General features: G+C 38.0%; 1 protein-coding gene across 1 annotated transcript; it reads left to right on the top strand.

The window, feature by feature from the left end:
- Positions 7083 to 9824, top strand: LOC109133322 (uncharacterized protein At3g43530-like). Its single transcript, XM_019246331.1, has 8 exons — positions 7083 to 7418; positions 7609 to 8035; positions 8151 to 8323; positions 8409 to 8567; positions 8655 to 8996; positions 9051 to 9192; positions 9283 to 9398; positions 9783 to 9824. The coding sequence occupies exons 1-8, from the start codon at positions 7083 to 7085 to the stop codon at positions 9822 to 9824; spliced, it is 1737 nt and encodes a 578-aa protein (XP_019101876.1).

The raw sequence follows: 17315 nt of genomic DNA on the forward strand, positions 1-17315 counted from the left end.
ATATCTTACCGTCATAAATCTATAGGTAAAGCTATCGGTAAAATATACCCCAGGGCCAGTCGTGGAATCTGCACTTATCATCTTCACAAGAATATTATTCAGAGGTTTAGCGGAAGTGAAACATTCCGGCTCGTTAAAAAAGCAGTTGCAGCCTACTGTGTAGTTGATTTCAATCAATTCTTCCAGCAAATTCAAGAATCGAATCCGCAGCTGCATGCATACTTGGTGCGTGCAGATGTATGCAAGTGGAGCAGGGCTCACTTTTCTGGTGATAGGTACAACTTCACTACAAGCAACATTGCAGAATTGATAAATAAAGTATTGAGTCCCGCGAGAGCGTATCCCATTGTGGAGTTACTAGAAGCGGTTCGGAATATGTTGACACGTTGGTTTGTCATTAGGAGAAAACAAGCTGCCGCAATGCCAAATGTACTCACGAAAGGAGTGGAGAACCTGTTAAAGGTATCAGATTCATTAACATATCCATAGAGATATATGTTCTTTAAGGGTACACTTAGTTGGGTGATATTGTATTTGTTCAAACTATAAAATGTTAGTGGAAATATTCAGTTGCTTCTTTGGGTTATTAACATTTAGGCATTCTCATTTATTTTCTTACAGGAACGTATTGAAGAGGCAAGGCGTCTAAATGTCCAAGAAATAGATGAACATCAGTTTGAAGTAAGTGGAGGTACCTCTTTGCATGTCGTCAATCTGATATATAATAGGTGTTCATGTAGGCGTTTTGATCTAGAGAGGATTCCATGCGTACATGCCATCACAGCCGCCGAGAAGGCTAACCTATCTCGTATACACCAGTGTCATTCATACTTTCGTAAAGACTACCTCTGCACTGGTTATGAGAAATCGATAATGCTGAGTGATGAATCCTGCATCGTTCCTACTAAAGATAGAGAGTACAAATGTAAAACGCCTTTCGTAAGGAATCCTCTAGGAAGGCCAAAGATGTCCAGAATGAAGTCTTTCCACGAGGTGGCGTTTGAGGCGAAATGGCCCCGTAAACAGCATGCTTGTTCTCAATGTCAACATGTTGGCCACAACCATACAACATGTCCAGGTAATATGTAAGGCAGGGGCGACCGCTTTTTTTGATTAGAACCTGTTTAGTTCGGTTCACTATGCAAATTGTTAAGTACGTTTCAGTATGGTACGTTAAGTACGTTTCAATATGGTTCAGCGAGAACTCATAATTTATCTTTTTGTATGTGGGGAGCAGCACCTCTTATCATCTTGTAGTAAATGAAACGTAACTAAGTTTTAGTGGTGTGATGATACTACTCGTCATTCCTAAGTACCACCATTTATGTTGGAAGCTTATTTGTAACATGTTAAGTTGGAAACAAACGGAATATTTAGGTATGTTTGGTTTTGCTATTTGTAACTATGTGAGTATGTGAGAGATGTCAGATATTACGGGTAGTTAAGCGAAAGCATAACAAGTCCTTACGAGATGTCTAATGGGCTACTAATTGGGCCGTTATAAATAAGGAAACCCACTTGTTATCCAGTACCCCTTTAATATGGCAAAACGTTGTTTCGTCGGCCTGGATAGTATGAAGATTATGGCTTTAGAAATTGAGAATTAAGGAACACAACAAATATTGTCCTTCCGGATCTACGACATAACCCGCAGGAGATGTCTCATACTTCGTTTTCCAAAATCCGTTAATTTGGATCCAAATTGGGCTTACATATATACCGTTAATTTTCCAAAATCCGTTTCTTTGGATCCAAACTGGAATTTCAAAAACCCAAACTATAAATACATAGTAAGTTACGATATTAGGAAAATGTTCCCAAGTACATGGGTAACCACCGTTTTTAATAAAATCCCATAATTATAGTAAAAATAAATGCCCGACACATCTTCCGTACACGTAACCTAACTTGCAATCGTCGATGTTCGTACACGAGCATGAATGTTCCGTGCTTCACAATAACTTACAAACTCGCCTAGCAACCCACCATACATACCAGTCATTGCAGTAGTTTTCCCCCAACCCTAAAATTGCTTTGCAGACTCTAACACAGTAAGGGGGAGGAAGAAATCCTTTTCTAGTAGGATTACGGAATGTTTTGACATATGAAAACGTAGGTGATCTACGAAACTCGTGTACGAAATCTACCAAATCCTTGACATATCCCCGTACACCATCAGACCCCCAAGGCTGGTGCAGTTTGTTGAATAGATGAAGGTATCGTTCGGCCTTTTCCTCTTCTCTTGATAGAATTGATAGGATACCACATGTAAAGGTGGCATGTCCTTCGTCAGGTACAATTGTTGTTAGTAAATCAAGAATCCATAATCGTTCCTTAAAAATCGCCCACTTGTTTCCTGCTTTCAGACACCGCACAAATAAACGCCGGTTACGACCCTCCGGAACAACATGGGTCGTCGAATCTTTGCTAGTATTATAATCGGTGGGTTCGGAGCACAATGATAATATGGATGCGTTTCTTAGGACATCCTCTTGGTACACCAAATATCGACCCCTACGTCCAGCTTTGAGGATTGGTTCTAGATACCCCAACGATCTTGGGCGACGCGTTCAACAATATTGAGTAGTAGATCATCTCCAACTTTCAACAATATTGAGCAGTAGATCATCTCTTGGTACACCAAATATCGACCCCTACGTCCAGCTTTCAGGCATTGCCATAGTAGTAGGTGTGGCGGGTGGGTATATGCTAACAAAAAAGGTCTGCTGTATTTTGACCCACTTAATTAGGTGTTATGGTGATAGTTTCCGTAAGTGTAATGTATAAGTAAAAGGAACAGTTTTCAACCAATAAATTAGTATAGTAAGCCGTCTACTGTAGGTGACAAGCCTATTTCAGCCTCAACTTATATGACTTTAGAGTTGACATAAATAAAGGCACACCACTTGTCCTCCTGTGTCAATAATCATATCAGGACCTCCCACCGTCTCCCTATTTTCTGCAAAGTAGATATGTTTTCCCATTTTAAGTCCACACTCGTAAAGTGTCAATCACTAATCTCGCCCCCAACTATATCCCCCACTCAATAAGTATCCCTTTTTCCCCTTTGTTATCATTCGAAGATATAACAAAACGAAACTTCCACATATTTTGTCATGCACCGCAACCCTAGCTTTAGTTCAGTGTCCCTCCCACCGTTAGGGTCTCCCCTGTGTGATTGTGGCGATATTCCGGCATTAATGACTTCGTGGACTGACGCTAACCTGGGGCGTCGGTTTTACAAGTGTGTCCTAATCAATAGCAGATTCAACAGAGGGTTTAATTTCTTCGCCTGGGTAGATAGCGAGTCACCTCATGGGTGGCAAAAAGTGGCTTTGATTAACGCAAGAGACCAGATCCGAAAAATGAAGACTGGATTGCAGTTCTATAAGCAGCTTAGATCTACCAGCGAAGACCAATTGGAGACAAATAATTGTGTACATACTTCGATTTCAGCAACCTGGAAGAAAAACCCGTTCTACTATGGTCTCCTATCCGCCTGTGCATTTACGCTTTCGGTTCTTGGAATCATCATCGCCATATTAATGTCGTAAGGGATTCTACGGTATATTTATCTCTGTCATTTATTCATCTACCGGACTGCATCTATGGTACCTTGTGCTGGAGTACAGGGTACTAAGAGTACCCTGTACTGCATTTATGGTCCTTGTGCTGGAGTACAGTTAATGTGTAATAATATTTCATCGTTTTAGTATCTATAAAGTTGTTGATTTCCTTTTAATACCATCAATCCATGTGCTGGAGTACAGGACCTCATTATCCGTAGTAAAGGGTACTAAGAGTACGAGCGAATTGTCTCACACTATATTATTGTTTAATATCAACAAGAATTAGAAGAAGAAGTCCGTTTAGAAGAAGGAGACCGTCAATCAAATCTGGACCGAGAAGAAGAAGAAGAAGAAGAGGAGGAAGAGATTGAAGGTTCGCGGCAAAGTAGCAAGGTTACCGGAGTAGCTTAAGAAGGTAAGTGATTGGATTGATTTTCCCATTTGATTGAAATGAGATTGGCTGTGAAATCCTACGTTTCCGAGTTCCATAAATACAATAAGAGGGAATTGGTTAGATTAAAAATTTATTCAATTCTCTTATATTAATGATGTATTTGGGGCGGGGTAACAAAGTAGAACCGTAATTTTATGAATTCTCTTGATTATTATGTATTCGGGGTGGATGGGGTTAAATAGTAGAACCGTAATTGGGTATAAATTGGATATATGGTACACATTGAACTTTGGTTCATAGTTCTTGTGCACGTATAGACTAATATATACCAAATTGTTCTTTGTAGGATGGATCTGGAAGAACAAGAGAATGTTCCTCCAAGGAGTTTGGATTTACCGAGAAGGTTATTTTCTCTTGGCCATTACCCTCTCGAAACCAAGATCAATGCGTATTCTAGACCGGAGTATCTTGCTACAATATCAAAGGTGCTGAATGGACCAACAGAAATGGAAAACTTGTTAAAGTCTCCATTTGGGCAGCTTTTCGTATCCCTGCCAACAAGGCCTCATTCTCAGGAAAGCTTATCCATGGATTAGTTTGCCGTGAGTTGGTGACCAAAAAACGGCATGAGATGTGGATTGTTTTTGGTGGTCATCCAATAAATTTTGGATTACAAGAATTTTCTAAGTTGACAGGGCTCGACAGCCGACAGACACGACGTCGTACACTTGGAGACGCATTGAAGGAATATACGAGAACTTACGCATTGGTGACTCTGGCCCACTGTCAGTCAAGTTCCTGGAGATGCATGCGCGGGGATACAATGTACGGGATATCGGTTCTATAATAGATGCAGATGTCAGCGGGTTCAGAAAGCAATTTGCCATGGATTGCTGTAAGGAATTTGTTGAAAAGTTTGTGAAGAAGTGAACTAGGTTGTGGCATATATTCTATTTTTCTCATTGTACTAGTGGTACAAAGGGGGGTACTTACGTTTATTTCATATCGGTATTTCATGAATCATTAATACTACGCTAAATGTGAACATTCAGTAACGTAGTTGTTGTCTTTGTTGTTGTGCTCTTTTTTTTTTTGTCATCTGTTGTTTTATATTAATATGTCAAAAGATTAACCCTTACACTGTTCTGAGTTTTAGTTTTTTCTTTTAGTCAGTTACAGGGAACTAACTACTCCTACCGATTAAAGCCTATATGAAATCACGCCTATACCAAAAAAACTCTATACACAAAGCTGCACCAAAACTCAGAATCACAAACATCAGAGGATTGTGACTCTCTCATTCAGATACGTAGTTGTTGTCTCTGTTGTTGTGCTCTAAAATTTATCTTCCAATATTATTTTTGTGACTTCGAATGGTATACTTCCGTAGAATGTACCCCTTCTTATTATTATATAAATTGTCGACCCAATCTTCAACAAAGACAACAACTACGGTCGTAATAACTTTTACTTAGACGTGACACTATGAGCACTGTCAGAATATAGAGGAAGAAATTTGTAATAACTTTGACTTATAGACGTGATTTACATATCTCATCATTGTGTTTCGATGACATTCAATTATATCTGATGTTATTAAACCTTTTAAATTGGTTACTTTAGTCTAGTAACCGACTTTTTTCCAACAATCATAGTAGTTGTAAATATATAGACTTTAGATCTGGTTACCATTAGAATTATATTTAAAGCGGCACCAGTAGACACACCTGTTGATTTAAAGTTCCATCCATAACCCTTGAGGACGTCTGATTACTCATCATAATGACCTCTCTACAAAAATATCCCAACAATATGGCGTCTGGGAGAAAAAGAAACCCAGATCTACCTGATAAGATGTTGGTTAAAATCTTCAGACATCTCGCAGCTGATGGTTTGTCGTACCTTGCTCCAATATTGAAGGCGGGTCATCGAGGACGCAAAACAGCACTTAGCCCCGAAATCCTAAAGGATGCTAACATCTTCCACATCTGTTGGGACCCTTCATGGTTTCAAACATCACATAACCCAAATGGTGTCGTCCAAGAAGAAGGGATGAATCGGCGCAAATTCGAAAGATGCATTGAATTAGGTAACAAAATTGCAATCTACAACAAAGGTCTCCGGATTGTTGCCGAGGAGAGAGACATTCAGAGAGGGATTTCACTTTTAACTCGTAACGTTCTCACATATCCACATGCCACACTAGCATGTGGACTTTTTTATATGCTAGAAGGGAACGAGCAGATTGCGGTTCATTTTCTTCACAACAGTCCACTATCCACTAAAATCAGAGAGAGCAAGGCGTATTTGTCAGGGGTGTTCAACGTGTTGTGTAGATTTAAGACGACGGTTGAAAACACTTACAGGGATTCTTTTGTGTATCCTTCTAGTCTGATGATCCCTTCTCCGGAATTTGCTGTATTTTGCATAATGGACCATGATTTCTACACCAACAACTATCGAGAGTATGACATGTCGTGTACCGACTGTGGCCTTTGGTGGGTAGCTCAGTCTATATTTGAGATCTTGTAGTGTATTTGTACAAAATGTGTTTCTTCATAAAAAGTTACATCTGAAGGGTTTCATTGTGTTCTCTGTATTTATTTCGACTTCGATTTGTTTAATTATATTGGCCTTAAAGTATCGGATGTCTGGTTGTGTAATAGTATGCAGCTAATGTCACAATTTATGCTAAACCCTTATTTTACAAACCTTTTCTGGAACCATATCCATTTTCTTATGTAACGATCACTTAAACTTGCGGGTATTGTTAGATTAACAAATTTATAAAAATTATCGTCAAGAAAGTCACAATCCGACCAAATTTATAATTCTAGTGCAATAAGCCTTAGAACTTCAATAGAGGATAACCATGAATAAAATTAGGCCCATAAAATTAAGTAACATAAACCCCCGAGCAAAGAATCCGATCCAAGCCCATATGCCATTGGATTCCATTGACCAATTCGGATCCTTTTTCAAAATTTACAAAGTTAACATAATTTCCAAATAAAACATAAACCTGATTTTACCCTTTTCTTCACCGTCGATTGGAACTGTGTATTCCTTATTGTTACCTATCTGATCCACCAAATAAATTCTGTCGCCGCCGAAAGTAAATGGCTCCTGATATGGATGATGCAAGTGGGGAGTATGATTTGAATGCTGAAAACCCCGCCACGCTGAGAGAAGAAGAAGGAGGCGAGGAAGTCGGAAGCGAAGATGGTCGTATGACTGATTTAATGAGAGAAACGCCGAATGAATTACACCCGGAGTTAGAGCTAGTTTCGAAGACTGTTACAACACCCGAAACCATGATAAACGACGAAGACCTACAAGGCGTAGATTCGGCGACACGCGATATTGGAATTGAATCGCCGATTACCAGAGAAGACATAGAAGGAGATTTCGCGGCTGCAACAACGGAAGAAGGCATACAAGCAACGGTTTCCCAAGTATTCGTAGAATCAAGAGGCCGATAACGTTGAGGGAAAATCATTATTTTGTAGATTAAGGATCTGCCCTTTAGGATAGTAGGTTTGAGAGTTAGATGAACTAGTCGAACTAGTTGAAGCAGTCTTAACAATTTGTAGTAGTTGAACTATTAGAAGTGGCAGTATTCAATCGATGTGTTTCAATGTGCAGGATAGAACTGATGATGAATTTGATTCCGAGGATGAAGATTCCCAACCAGTTCAGCCAGAAATGTTCTTTAAAGCATCTGAGTACATGAAGGGGTGTAAGATTATCAGTAGGTGTAGTGTGAGCCAAACAGTGACATTGATAGGGAATTTACCAGATGAAGTCTGTTGGTTCAGAAATCACTCCCAGTTCAGGCATATATTCCACATGCCTAAGGAGAAAAACCACATGACTCAAGGCATGTGGATGCTTTTGCTTCACAAAGCTCGTACGGATATGGAAAGGGAGTGTTGGTTTGTGGTTAATGGAGTGCCTATCCGGTATGGGTTGAAAGAGCATGCGTTGTTAACCGGAATGGACTGCCATGAATACCTGTGTGGCTATGAGGAGTTAGGAAGCTTAAAATTTGTGTCAAGCATGTTTGGGATATGTAAAAACATAAAAATTAAAGATGTGGAAAAAAAGCTCATGAAGATGATGAAGAAGAGCTGTGTGGAGAGGAGGAAGCTCACTATACTGTATTTCTTAGGGTGATGGAAACATAGATTCCTTTCTTCTACGTATTGTTGATGATTTAAACGCTTGTGAGGACTTTCCCTGGGGACGTTATTCATTTGACGAGTGTATGAAAGGGATCCGAAATATGATGAGGAAGTTGGAAGGCGGTTTCAAACCAAAAGCGCAACCTACCTTTTTCGGATTCATTGTTCCTCTAGAGGTATGTATGATTACTTAGTGATTGTAAGTTTCTGAATTTGTATGTTTTTGAAATTAATACTAAAATCTTGAAACTGTATGTGGAGATTTTGGCGTTTGAATGTATTCCACAACTGGGGAGGAAATTTAGTGTTGATGTACCCGCAGAGGAGGACTGTCCACAGATGTGTAAACACAAATTCACTGACAGTTCAACGAAGGGGTTTCCTTTGGATGAAATATATGAAGAGCTTGGAGATAGTAAGGCAAGAGATTAGTTTGTTAGATGGTATTATAATTATTTATTATAAACAAATTTTGAAGACATATAGTGTGTCTGTATGTATTCACAGATCATTACAAGAATCTTGGAACCCGACGGTATTGGTGAAAAGTCTTTGTTGCATTGTATCGTAGATGATTATTCTGATGATGGGATTGGTTTTATCGATCCAATGGTTGATTGCTGGAGAGAACGTCTAGCCATAAAGAAGAAGAGGATATGGTGGGAAAATCTGTACGAGTTGGACTTACGCTCTCGTATAGTAGGCTTAACTGCTGATGAATTCCCGGATAATGGTAAAGAATGTCCTGAAACTGAAATTGACCACGGTGAAAACGTAGCTGGGATTGAGGCATATATTAGGTCACTAAAAGAGACAATGACTAAGGGCTTTGAGAACTTGGTGGATAAGGTAAATGACCTCAATAAGAGAGTGGAACCTCTTGAAATATATGTGTCAATGCAGCTGGAAAAAGGAGATGATGATGGGATACAGTTTGGAACACCAATGGATTTTGGTCCGACTGTACAGACTCCGACTAATCATCCAACGACTTTGGTTGTATATAGTGGAATCCTCGACAAAACTGGTCCGAATAATGCGGACAGTAGTGAATTCATTTTAGTTCGATAAATTTATATCAGTTTTTGTATTGATTGATTAATTAAGATTTGAACTGCTGGTCATCAATATGAAGGTGAGAACCGGAAGAAGATGGAGAATGAAAACAAGGAAGAGATAGAGGTTGAGGATGAGGTCCCGGAGAAAGAGCCGGAGAAGCAGAAGCAGAGGAAGACGAAGAAGGACAAGAAGGTGAGTGGAGTAATAATAGAAATTGGGAAGAAGCGTAAAAGACAACCATCAAGGCACATAAGGACACCCTTCGCAACAGCGGAGCCGAAACGGATAAAAAAAATTTGAAGAATTCTTTTTTGTTTGTGTTGTTGCTTGTGAACGGGCTGTAAGTTATAAGCGTTTACATTGTTTTGATCGTTGTTTGGAAGAATTGTGATGGTGGTACAACAATATATACCTTTTGTATATGTTCAACTAAGTGTTATATTGGTACAACTATGGTTATGTTATGTTATGTATAGTTATGTAACATCTATTTTTAATTGTCGTACCCACTTGTTTAGTTTTTTTGTAGAATCATGTGTTCAATTGGTACACCTATCTTTAAATTGATATTTTCAGGTCAGGTGTGAAGAAGATAATGTATCCTTGAAGCAAGTTTGAGAAAGTGGTTACCAGTATTACCATAATTTAGAAATTAGAAGAGAAAAGACGGAAAACAGGTTGGAGAAAAATTACAACCAAATAGGCCTCCTTGGAAGAACATAACACATGTGACTACCACTTCTGAAGTAGCTCCCTCAACCTACCAATCTCGCAATCGGCGTGAGTTAAAGCGCGTTCAGTTCCTCAATTTCGTCACGCATTATACGCATAGTCTCCCTAATTGACTCCAATATAGGATTTTGGTAAGCCTGATGAATATACTCTGTCTGCCTACGAATTTTGATATCTAGGTGTTCTAGCTTCTCATCAACTGCATCGTCCCACCACTTACTTCGGTGTTCCTTACCATCCTATGTTTTCATAAAATTTAAAGGAAAAATTCATGACATGAATAAAACATAATAATTATATTGGCAACGGACAAAAAATTCTCACCTCGCTCTTTGGACATTTGTATATTTTTCTACCTTGATTTTAGCCCTAGTCTGAAACTTCCAGTTTCATGCGTTCACGACACCAGAACTTACTAGGAACACCAAAATCACCATCCGCTCTTGCGCCCCCACTTTCAATGCTTGGTTGAGATGAAGAGCTTTGAGTATAACTTAATGGCATGACGCTAACAACATAAAACGAATCATGTAATCTAATATAAAGTAGCTATGAAGTCATCCAGTAGCTATTAGTATATTTACCTTAGTTGACGAGATATTTTAACCAGGTCGCCGTCTCGTAACTTTTATGTTTTATCTCTCTTTTAATCCCAAAATGAGTAAATCCTAGATCTGAGGAATATTTATAAATATACGTAAGATGGTAAAACAAGACAATGTATGCAGACGACGCCCAAATATGATGACGGTACACGACCATGCTTACTTTGAACTAGTTGTGGGACCAAATCAAATTATATCTCCATTCACACTATGTAATGCTTTTATGAGGGACCCAATCACATTATATCTCCATTCACACTGCCTTATGTGGACCCATGTATATCATAGGAAGATGAACATAGTTGCATGTAGTTGTTCAGTTGTACTTAGATAAACGTAGTTGTACAACCCATCATTATTGGAAACATTCAGTTGGCTACTAATAAATATTACTTGTTACTAGTTGGCCAAATGATTAACACCATTTAATGGTGTTTTCTAATGTTTCTATCAAAATTATTTTTAATTTCGTATTTTTTGAGTGATATCGTTAAAGAACGAAGCAAAGTTATAATTGACTTACCAGAATGTAAATTTTTCTGTGAAATATACAAGAAAGAGTAATATTATACTAAACCCTAAACGAAGCAACTTTGTTTCTAATCAAGTTGGGAAATTTGGCAATATTATATGATAAATAAGGAATTAGGCCGATTGTTAAGAAAGAGTAAGTAGAAACATATTATATATATCAAAAAAAATACATGCGGCTTTCAAGGGTACAGTTGCCCTGTGATTAAAGACCAAATACACAGGATAGTTAACCAGCATAATGATGCGACCATAACTTACCCTAGAATATAAAAGACACTATACCTAAAGAGTGTTTAAACCGATCATAGCTACCTGAGTGGCGAAATAGAAACATTACAAGTGACCGGATGTCGAATAATGAACCCCAACGACATCCACATATGCCACATATTACCAAAAAATATGAGTCGACATCCACACATCCCACACGTGTACCAAAAAAATTAACCTAACCCACACGTCTTCAATATCCACTCGCGGCAAACCATTCTAAAACTTCAAACTTTGAAACTGCTACGAGTTTTGTAAAATATATAAGTCGTTAACATCATTAATTAGTTGATCTCGAGATGAAGATTTCATCCGGATAATCATCTGTCTCATCAGGATCCAGTAGCTGCAGAAAGCAGTCTTGGTCTGGAACTTCATCTAACACTTCTGCAGCAAGTTTCTTTCTTATCACAGGCATGGCCGCATCACAGAGGCCTTCGAAATTTAGACCAAGGGCTAAACACTCTATGAACTTCAGCGCATACACACCACAATCACCCACTTGAATGTTTTGGGGAGCAGTTTTCACTCTGTAATAAGTGAATGCAGCTCCCCCGGTTTTTTGTTGCCTGTACCTCCGGTGAAATGCTTGTATCGAGTTGGGAATCATCCTCCGGAACGGATTACAATGACTCTTCATAACCTCGTCGGTAGTACCACTGTCTATGCTATCGTAAACATTAATTTTTTTCCTTACCAAGTCAGATTCGATGGCAACCCAGTGCTTGTTTTCGATGTTGTATGGGAAGAACAGGGTGTCTACATCCTCAACCCAAACCTTGTTTGTCACTCCATACTTGGGCAATCTCCCCATGTACATCTCAAAATAAGGTTCTCCAAATTTCCAATTCTTAGATGCTTCAACTAGGGAAATCTTTTGCCCACTGACTAACAAAACAAGGGTCAAGGAAAGCTATCTGATCTGTTAGAAATGGGGATGGCGACTTCGTCGCCCTTTGACGGAACATCTGGACACATGTACTCATGTGCTGCAACACGAATTAAATGAACCAGTCATTAGTCTACTATTGTAATCTTAAGATAAGTACCAACTACGGGCAACTTCGAACCTTACCGCATCCCATAACCAGCCGAACTTCTCATCAATGAGTGGCCACAATTGTTTAGGGGTCAGCAGCCAAAATAAAATTCGGCATTTCCAGTGCTTGGAAATTTAGCCCTGAATCCCAAAAATTACAACATCAGTTATAAATACTTGTTAATAAACAAATATAAACAAATCTGATTATAATTCACGGGGTACACTTACAAATCATCAGTTAGGAAGGACTTCAACTTTTCTACTTTCGCAGGACATGCCGCAATGAAAGGATCGTACACGTCAGGTGATAGGACAACAATGTCGTCTACTGCTCGTTTGAGTAAAGCAAATCGCATTGATTCTGCATTAAGGCTTCCACCAAAGATACTGGCCAGTGGATCTCCAGAAGGAGGATCATCATCCTCTCTTGAAGGAGGAATCAACTTTTGTAATACATTTCCAAAATAACTGTGTTTCTCGTTTTCAGTAAGTTCTCTCGACACATGGGTACTCCTACCCTCGCCTAAATCATTACAAATCTCGACCCCACGGTACGAGGGTACAGCGTCGCAATTAACTGGGTGAGCTCCACTAGGATGCAAAGTATTAATAGGAGTAATATGTATGGGTTGTACACCTCCTCCGTTTACTTTGTCATTAAACTTTACCCTTTTTTCACCTTCCCCTGTCTGGTACCTCTGTACTCCTTTTCCACGCATTACACTCTCTACATTCTTTATCCGATTTAGCTCCACACTCTCGGCTACGTAAACTTGGTCTTCTGGTTCGATTTTAATACTAGCTAACCTAATGATCTTTTTCCTTGACGCTTTTGGATTCCTAATAACCCTTGAAACATCGAAATCTTCCCCAGGGGGACACGGCATCTGAAATAGCCATAACTTGAACACACACATGTATTTAACGTTATATACACGAAATATCTCATATAGTGTAACGCTATAAAATAATGAGAAATTAAACACTTATCAATTTGTCAGTAAAAAAATCCAATGTCAATTATTTTCAAAGTATATACAACTTCACAATAGTGAAAAATAACATTGTCTCTTCGAATAAATAAAGAAAAATACAAAGACTTCATAGTTAGGATTCCCCTCCTAACGATTACCAAAATTCTGCATCACAAAACCATCGTATCATACTCTTTTACTGGAAACTATATATATATATATATATATCAATATATATATTGATAATTACGGTCAAGAGATCATACCTCCGCTTTTTCAGGTTCTGCAGAGCCATTTGAACGACCTGCTTCATCCGTTGACTTGATAACAACTTTCTTCAGAAGTTGTACATCNAGAGTTCTTGTTTTATGTTCTGCATCTTTCTGTTTCATTCCCTATTTCATTCTAGTTGCATTTCCTGTTGCATTCATTTAGTTTTTGTTTAATCATGTGGCATTACTTAGTTTGTTTACTATAATTCTTGTTCCTGCTTCATTTCGTTATTACTTTGATCATTCTGTTTACTTTGCATTTAGTATCCTGTTTTAGTAGGTTTAGATTCTGCATTTCATAATCATCATTAGGTTGTTAGTGACAAACATCCTTCATATTTGGCTTAACTTAGATGAGTATTCATATCATAATTGTTTGCATCACACTCATTATGGTTTGACATCCTTTATGCTACAACTACATAAGGGTAATTGAAACACCTTGCATTCATCTCTATATTCATCATCATATCATATCATCCATCATCATCACCCATAGAAACCAAGTTTCACTTGTCTACTGACATCTTCTCCCCAACACTTTCTTTCTTCTCTCTCACAATCTTCGGGACATTCCTGATTTTCCTTGGGACAGTCTCAGAAAATCATCCTCACTATTCCCTTCAATGTGTTCTCTCCTCTCCCTCTTCTTCGTAGATTCACCCTTGTTTTTGTTTAAACAATCCCATTGTCTCTCATCCACAACTCCATTGATAACGTCAAACATCAGATTATCAAGTTTCTTCTTCCCCCCATCCCCTACACCGTACACTGAATTCTCTTCAGGCCATTCTGGATATATGACCTCCATAGGTTTTGGAACTAGATGTTTCACCTGAAGCTACATTTCAAAAACAATAACATTAAATATGCTTCTGTTATAACAACTGCTAACCCGAAATTGTAATTAAAATTGTAGGAATAAATACCTCTCCATTATTTATGCGTTTGCTCCCAGATATGAAGGCTTTGATATCCTTCCTTGGCTTCCCTCCAGCCCATATCAGCAATACATGGACACATCCATGGAGGGTATAGGCATCGTTATGTAACCCAAGCACTTTGATAGAATCAACTAAACTCTTGAATCCAACCCTACCCCATTGATAACTATCAAATGAATTCTCATTCAAGACCCTTTTGGCATATTGGAGAGGTATCCTACTATTCCTAGATATGCCAAGAACTCTTACATGTACAAGAAACAACCGAGCAATTTGAGTCCTGATTTCGTTAGACCACCCCCGACACCTTCTCAAACCTTCATGAATCTCGTTATAGTTTGGTCCAACACTAACATCCACTTTCAAAGCCACCCATAAAAGTGTATGATCGTCTTCACACTCTATTTCATCTAATTTCTCGCTTTTCAGTCCACTAATTTCTTCATATTCATATATAGAGAACCTTAATGGCTTTCCTTCGACCAAAAACAATAACTCAGATGCCATATCTATTGCCAATTGATTAGCTAATAGATAGTGAATGGTCTTGCCACAAAATAATTAGTTGATTTCCGCTAGAACAAGTAGCACTCCCAGTTGCGATTTGTCTCTTATTTCTTTGTAGACCTCATCACCAGCAAAATGTTTCAACTCGGCGATATTGGACAAACTACAAGCGTGGTGCAGACTTCTTTTCAACAATGGAAGTCTTTTCAACAATGGACATTTCCCATCCGGATACAACCTACTTGGATACCACATGACATCATTACTTGAACCCATATCTACGATAGAAACATTACCAAATTTTTTGTGTTAATTCAACATCACAAACATAAAATCATTAGTTTATCAACGCTTGAACATCAACCTAACAAATAGATTAACATCAACCTAACAAACAGATTAACATGTCATCCATTTAATTTCATTTTCACAGAACGCCAAATCTCAAATCTTAAAACAAGATTAACAACCAGATTACACAGAGAAGATCCATAAATTTACCTCCACCTCAAGTTCCGTCGACCTCACCCGTCGTCCGCCGAAAGTACCAAACTTCACACTGGAACCCAACTTATCTCCACCGCCGTCCTGCGACCTCCGAATCTTTTACGCGATCTCAATTTTGAGTTTTATATTTCTCTCAGAATCGTGGGTAAACCCATCAATTAATTATTGTAAATGTAAATAGCATAAAGCGTAATAAAACAATCAACCCATGGTTTATAAGTAATGTTGAAATTTTTAAATACTCTTTTAGTAAGACTCGTTCTCAAACGTATTGTTATAGTATGCATTATTTTAGGTAATTTCTCAATAGATATTTAGGCATACTAAGAAAAATATGAACAAAAATAAGAAAGATGAAAAAAAAAACATAAGAAAAATATGAGCAAAAGAAATTACTTATGTGTAACCGCCAACCACTACTCCTAAGCGAAATATATTGGGGAGAAAATAATATGCCTATTGTAGTTAACCTATATTTCTATAATATAATTAAATACACATATATGTTCGTTCTAAAAATGTATAACATATTGTAATTTAAACAGAAAATTCTGTGACAAAAAGTAATTTGGGCTTCAAAAATAATTATTAATTAACGTTAACCTGATGTTAGACGGAAAAAAAAACTATTAGAAAATATATATCAGAAATTTATTCTAATTACATTGGAAGAAATAAAGAAAAATATATTAGAAAATACAATTAAATCTCTGATACAAAATCTATTGAAAATATATCACAAACATATATTTAATTTGGTTTGTACTTTGTAGTAGATATGTTTATTCGATTTATCAATAATTGTACTCAAAATATTTAATTAATTTCCGATGGTGATCCTATCTTTTGTTGTAACTGCCCGATCTTTTTGGATCGTCGCCGACACGTGACAAACCCTTGACGATTAATAACATAGACAATCCGATCGAGAGGAAGGCCAAACGTAACAAACAAACAAACAAAAAGAAAAAAAGAAAAAAAAACATGCATAGGGAAATAGATGATCATGAGAAGAGAGTCAAAGAAGAGATGATGAAGGAGCGGGAGAAAGGAACTCTTTGTGGTGGCTGGTTTCCCATCAAAGACATTAAGGACCCTCGCTTTGATGTCATCGCCAAGTTCGCCGTCTCCGAGTTCAACAAACAGAACAACTCGGGACTCAAGTTTCAGACCGTTGATTCCGGCAACATGCAGGTCGTCGCCGGTATTAATTTCCGGTTAGTTCTGGATGTCAGTGACGGAGTTAGCAAGACCTACGAGGCGCAGGTCTGTGAACAGGCCTGGCTCCATTCCAAGATTATTAAATACTTTAAATCCATTGATTAATTATATCTTTGTAAAAATAAAAAAAGGACGGAAAGAAGATTCTAACTATGATTTTGATTGTTGGAAGGTATCTCTTTATCCTTCTCTAACTATCTTTGTGTTTAACCAAAGTAAAATGTTAATTTAAATGGTAATGGGAGAGAATCTAACCAAGAAAAAATTGAAGGGGAAAATGTAAGAAATATGGATGAAAATGTAATGGCAAATAAAACAAGAAGGACCAAGGAAAAGCAACTTTCAGGTGTCTAAAGGAATGTGATTAGTATCTTTTTAAAGACTCATGTGGGACTGGATGATCGATGCAATATCATGTGAGAGGAGCCGCCGTTCTTATTTCCCTCTCTTCAGTCTTCAAAGTTCAAACCAAAAACGAGTGAGACAAAAAAAAAAAAAACA

The sequence above is a fragment of the Camelina sativa genome, chromosome 6 (assembly GCF_000633955.1).
Source record: "Camelina sativa cultivar DH55 chromosome 6, Cs, whole genome shotgun sequence".
NCBI classification, from domain to species: Eukaryota; Viridiplantae; Streptophyta; class Magnoliopsida; order Brassicales; family Brassicaceae; genus Camelina; species Camelina sativa.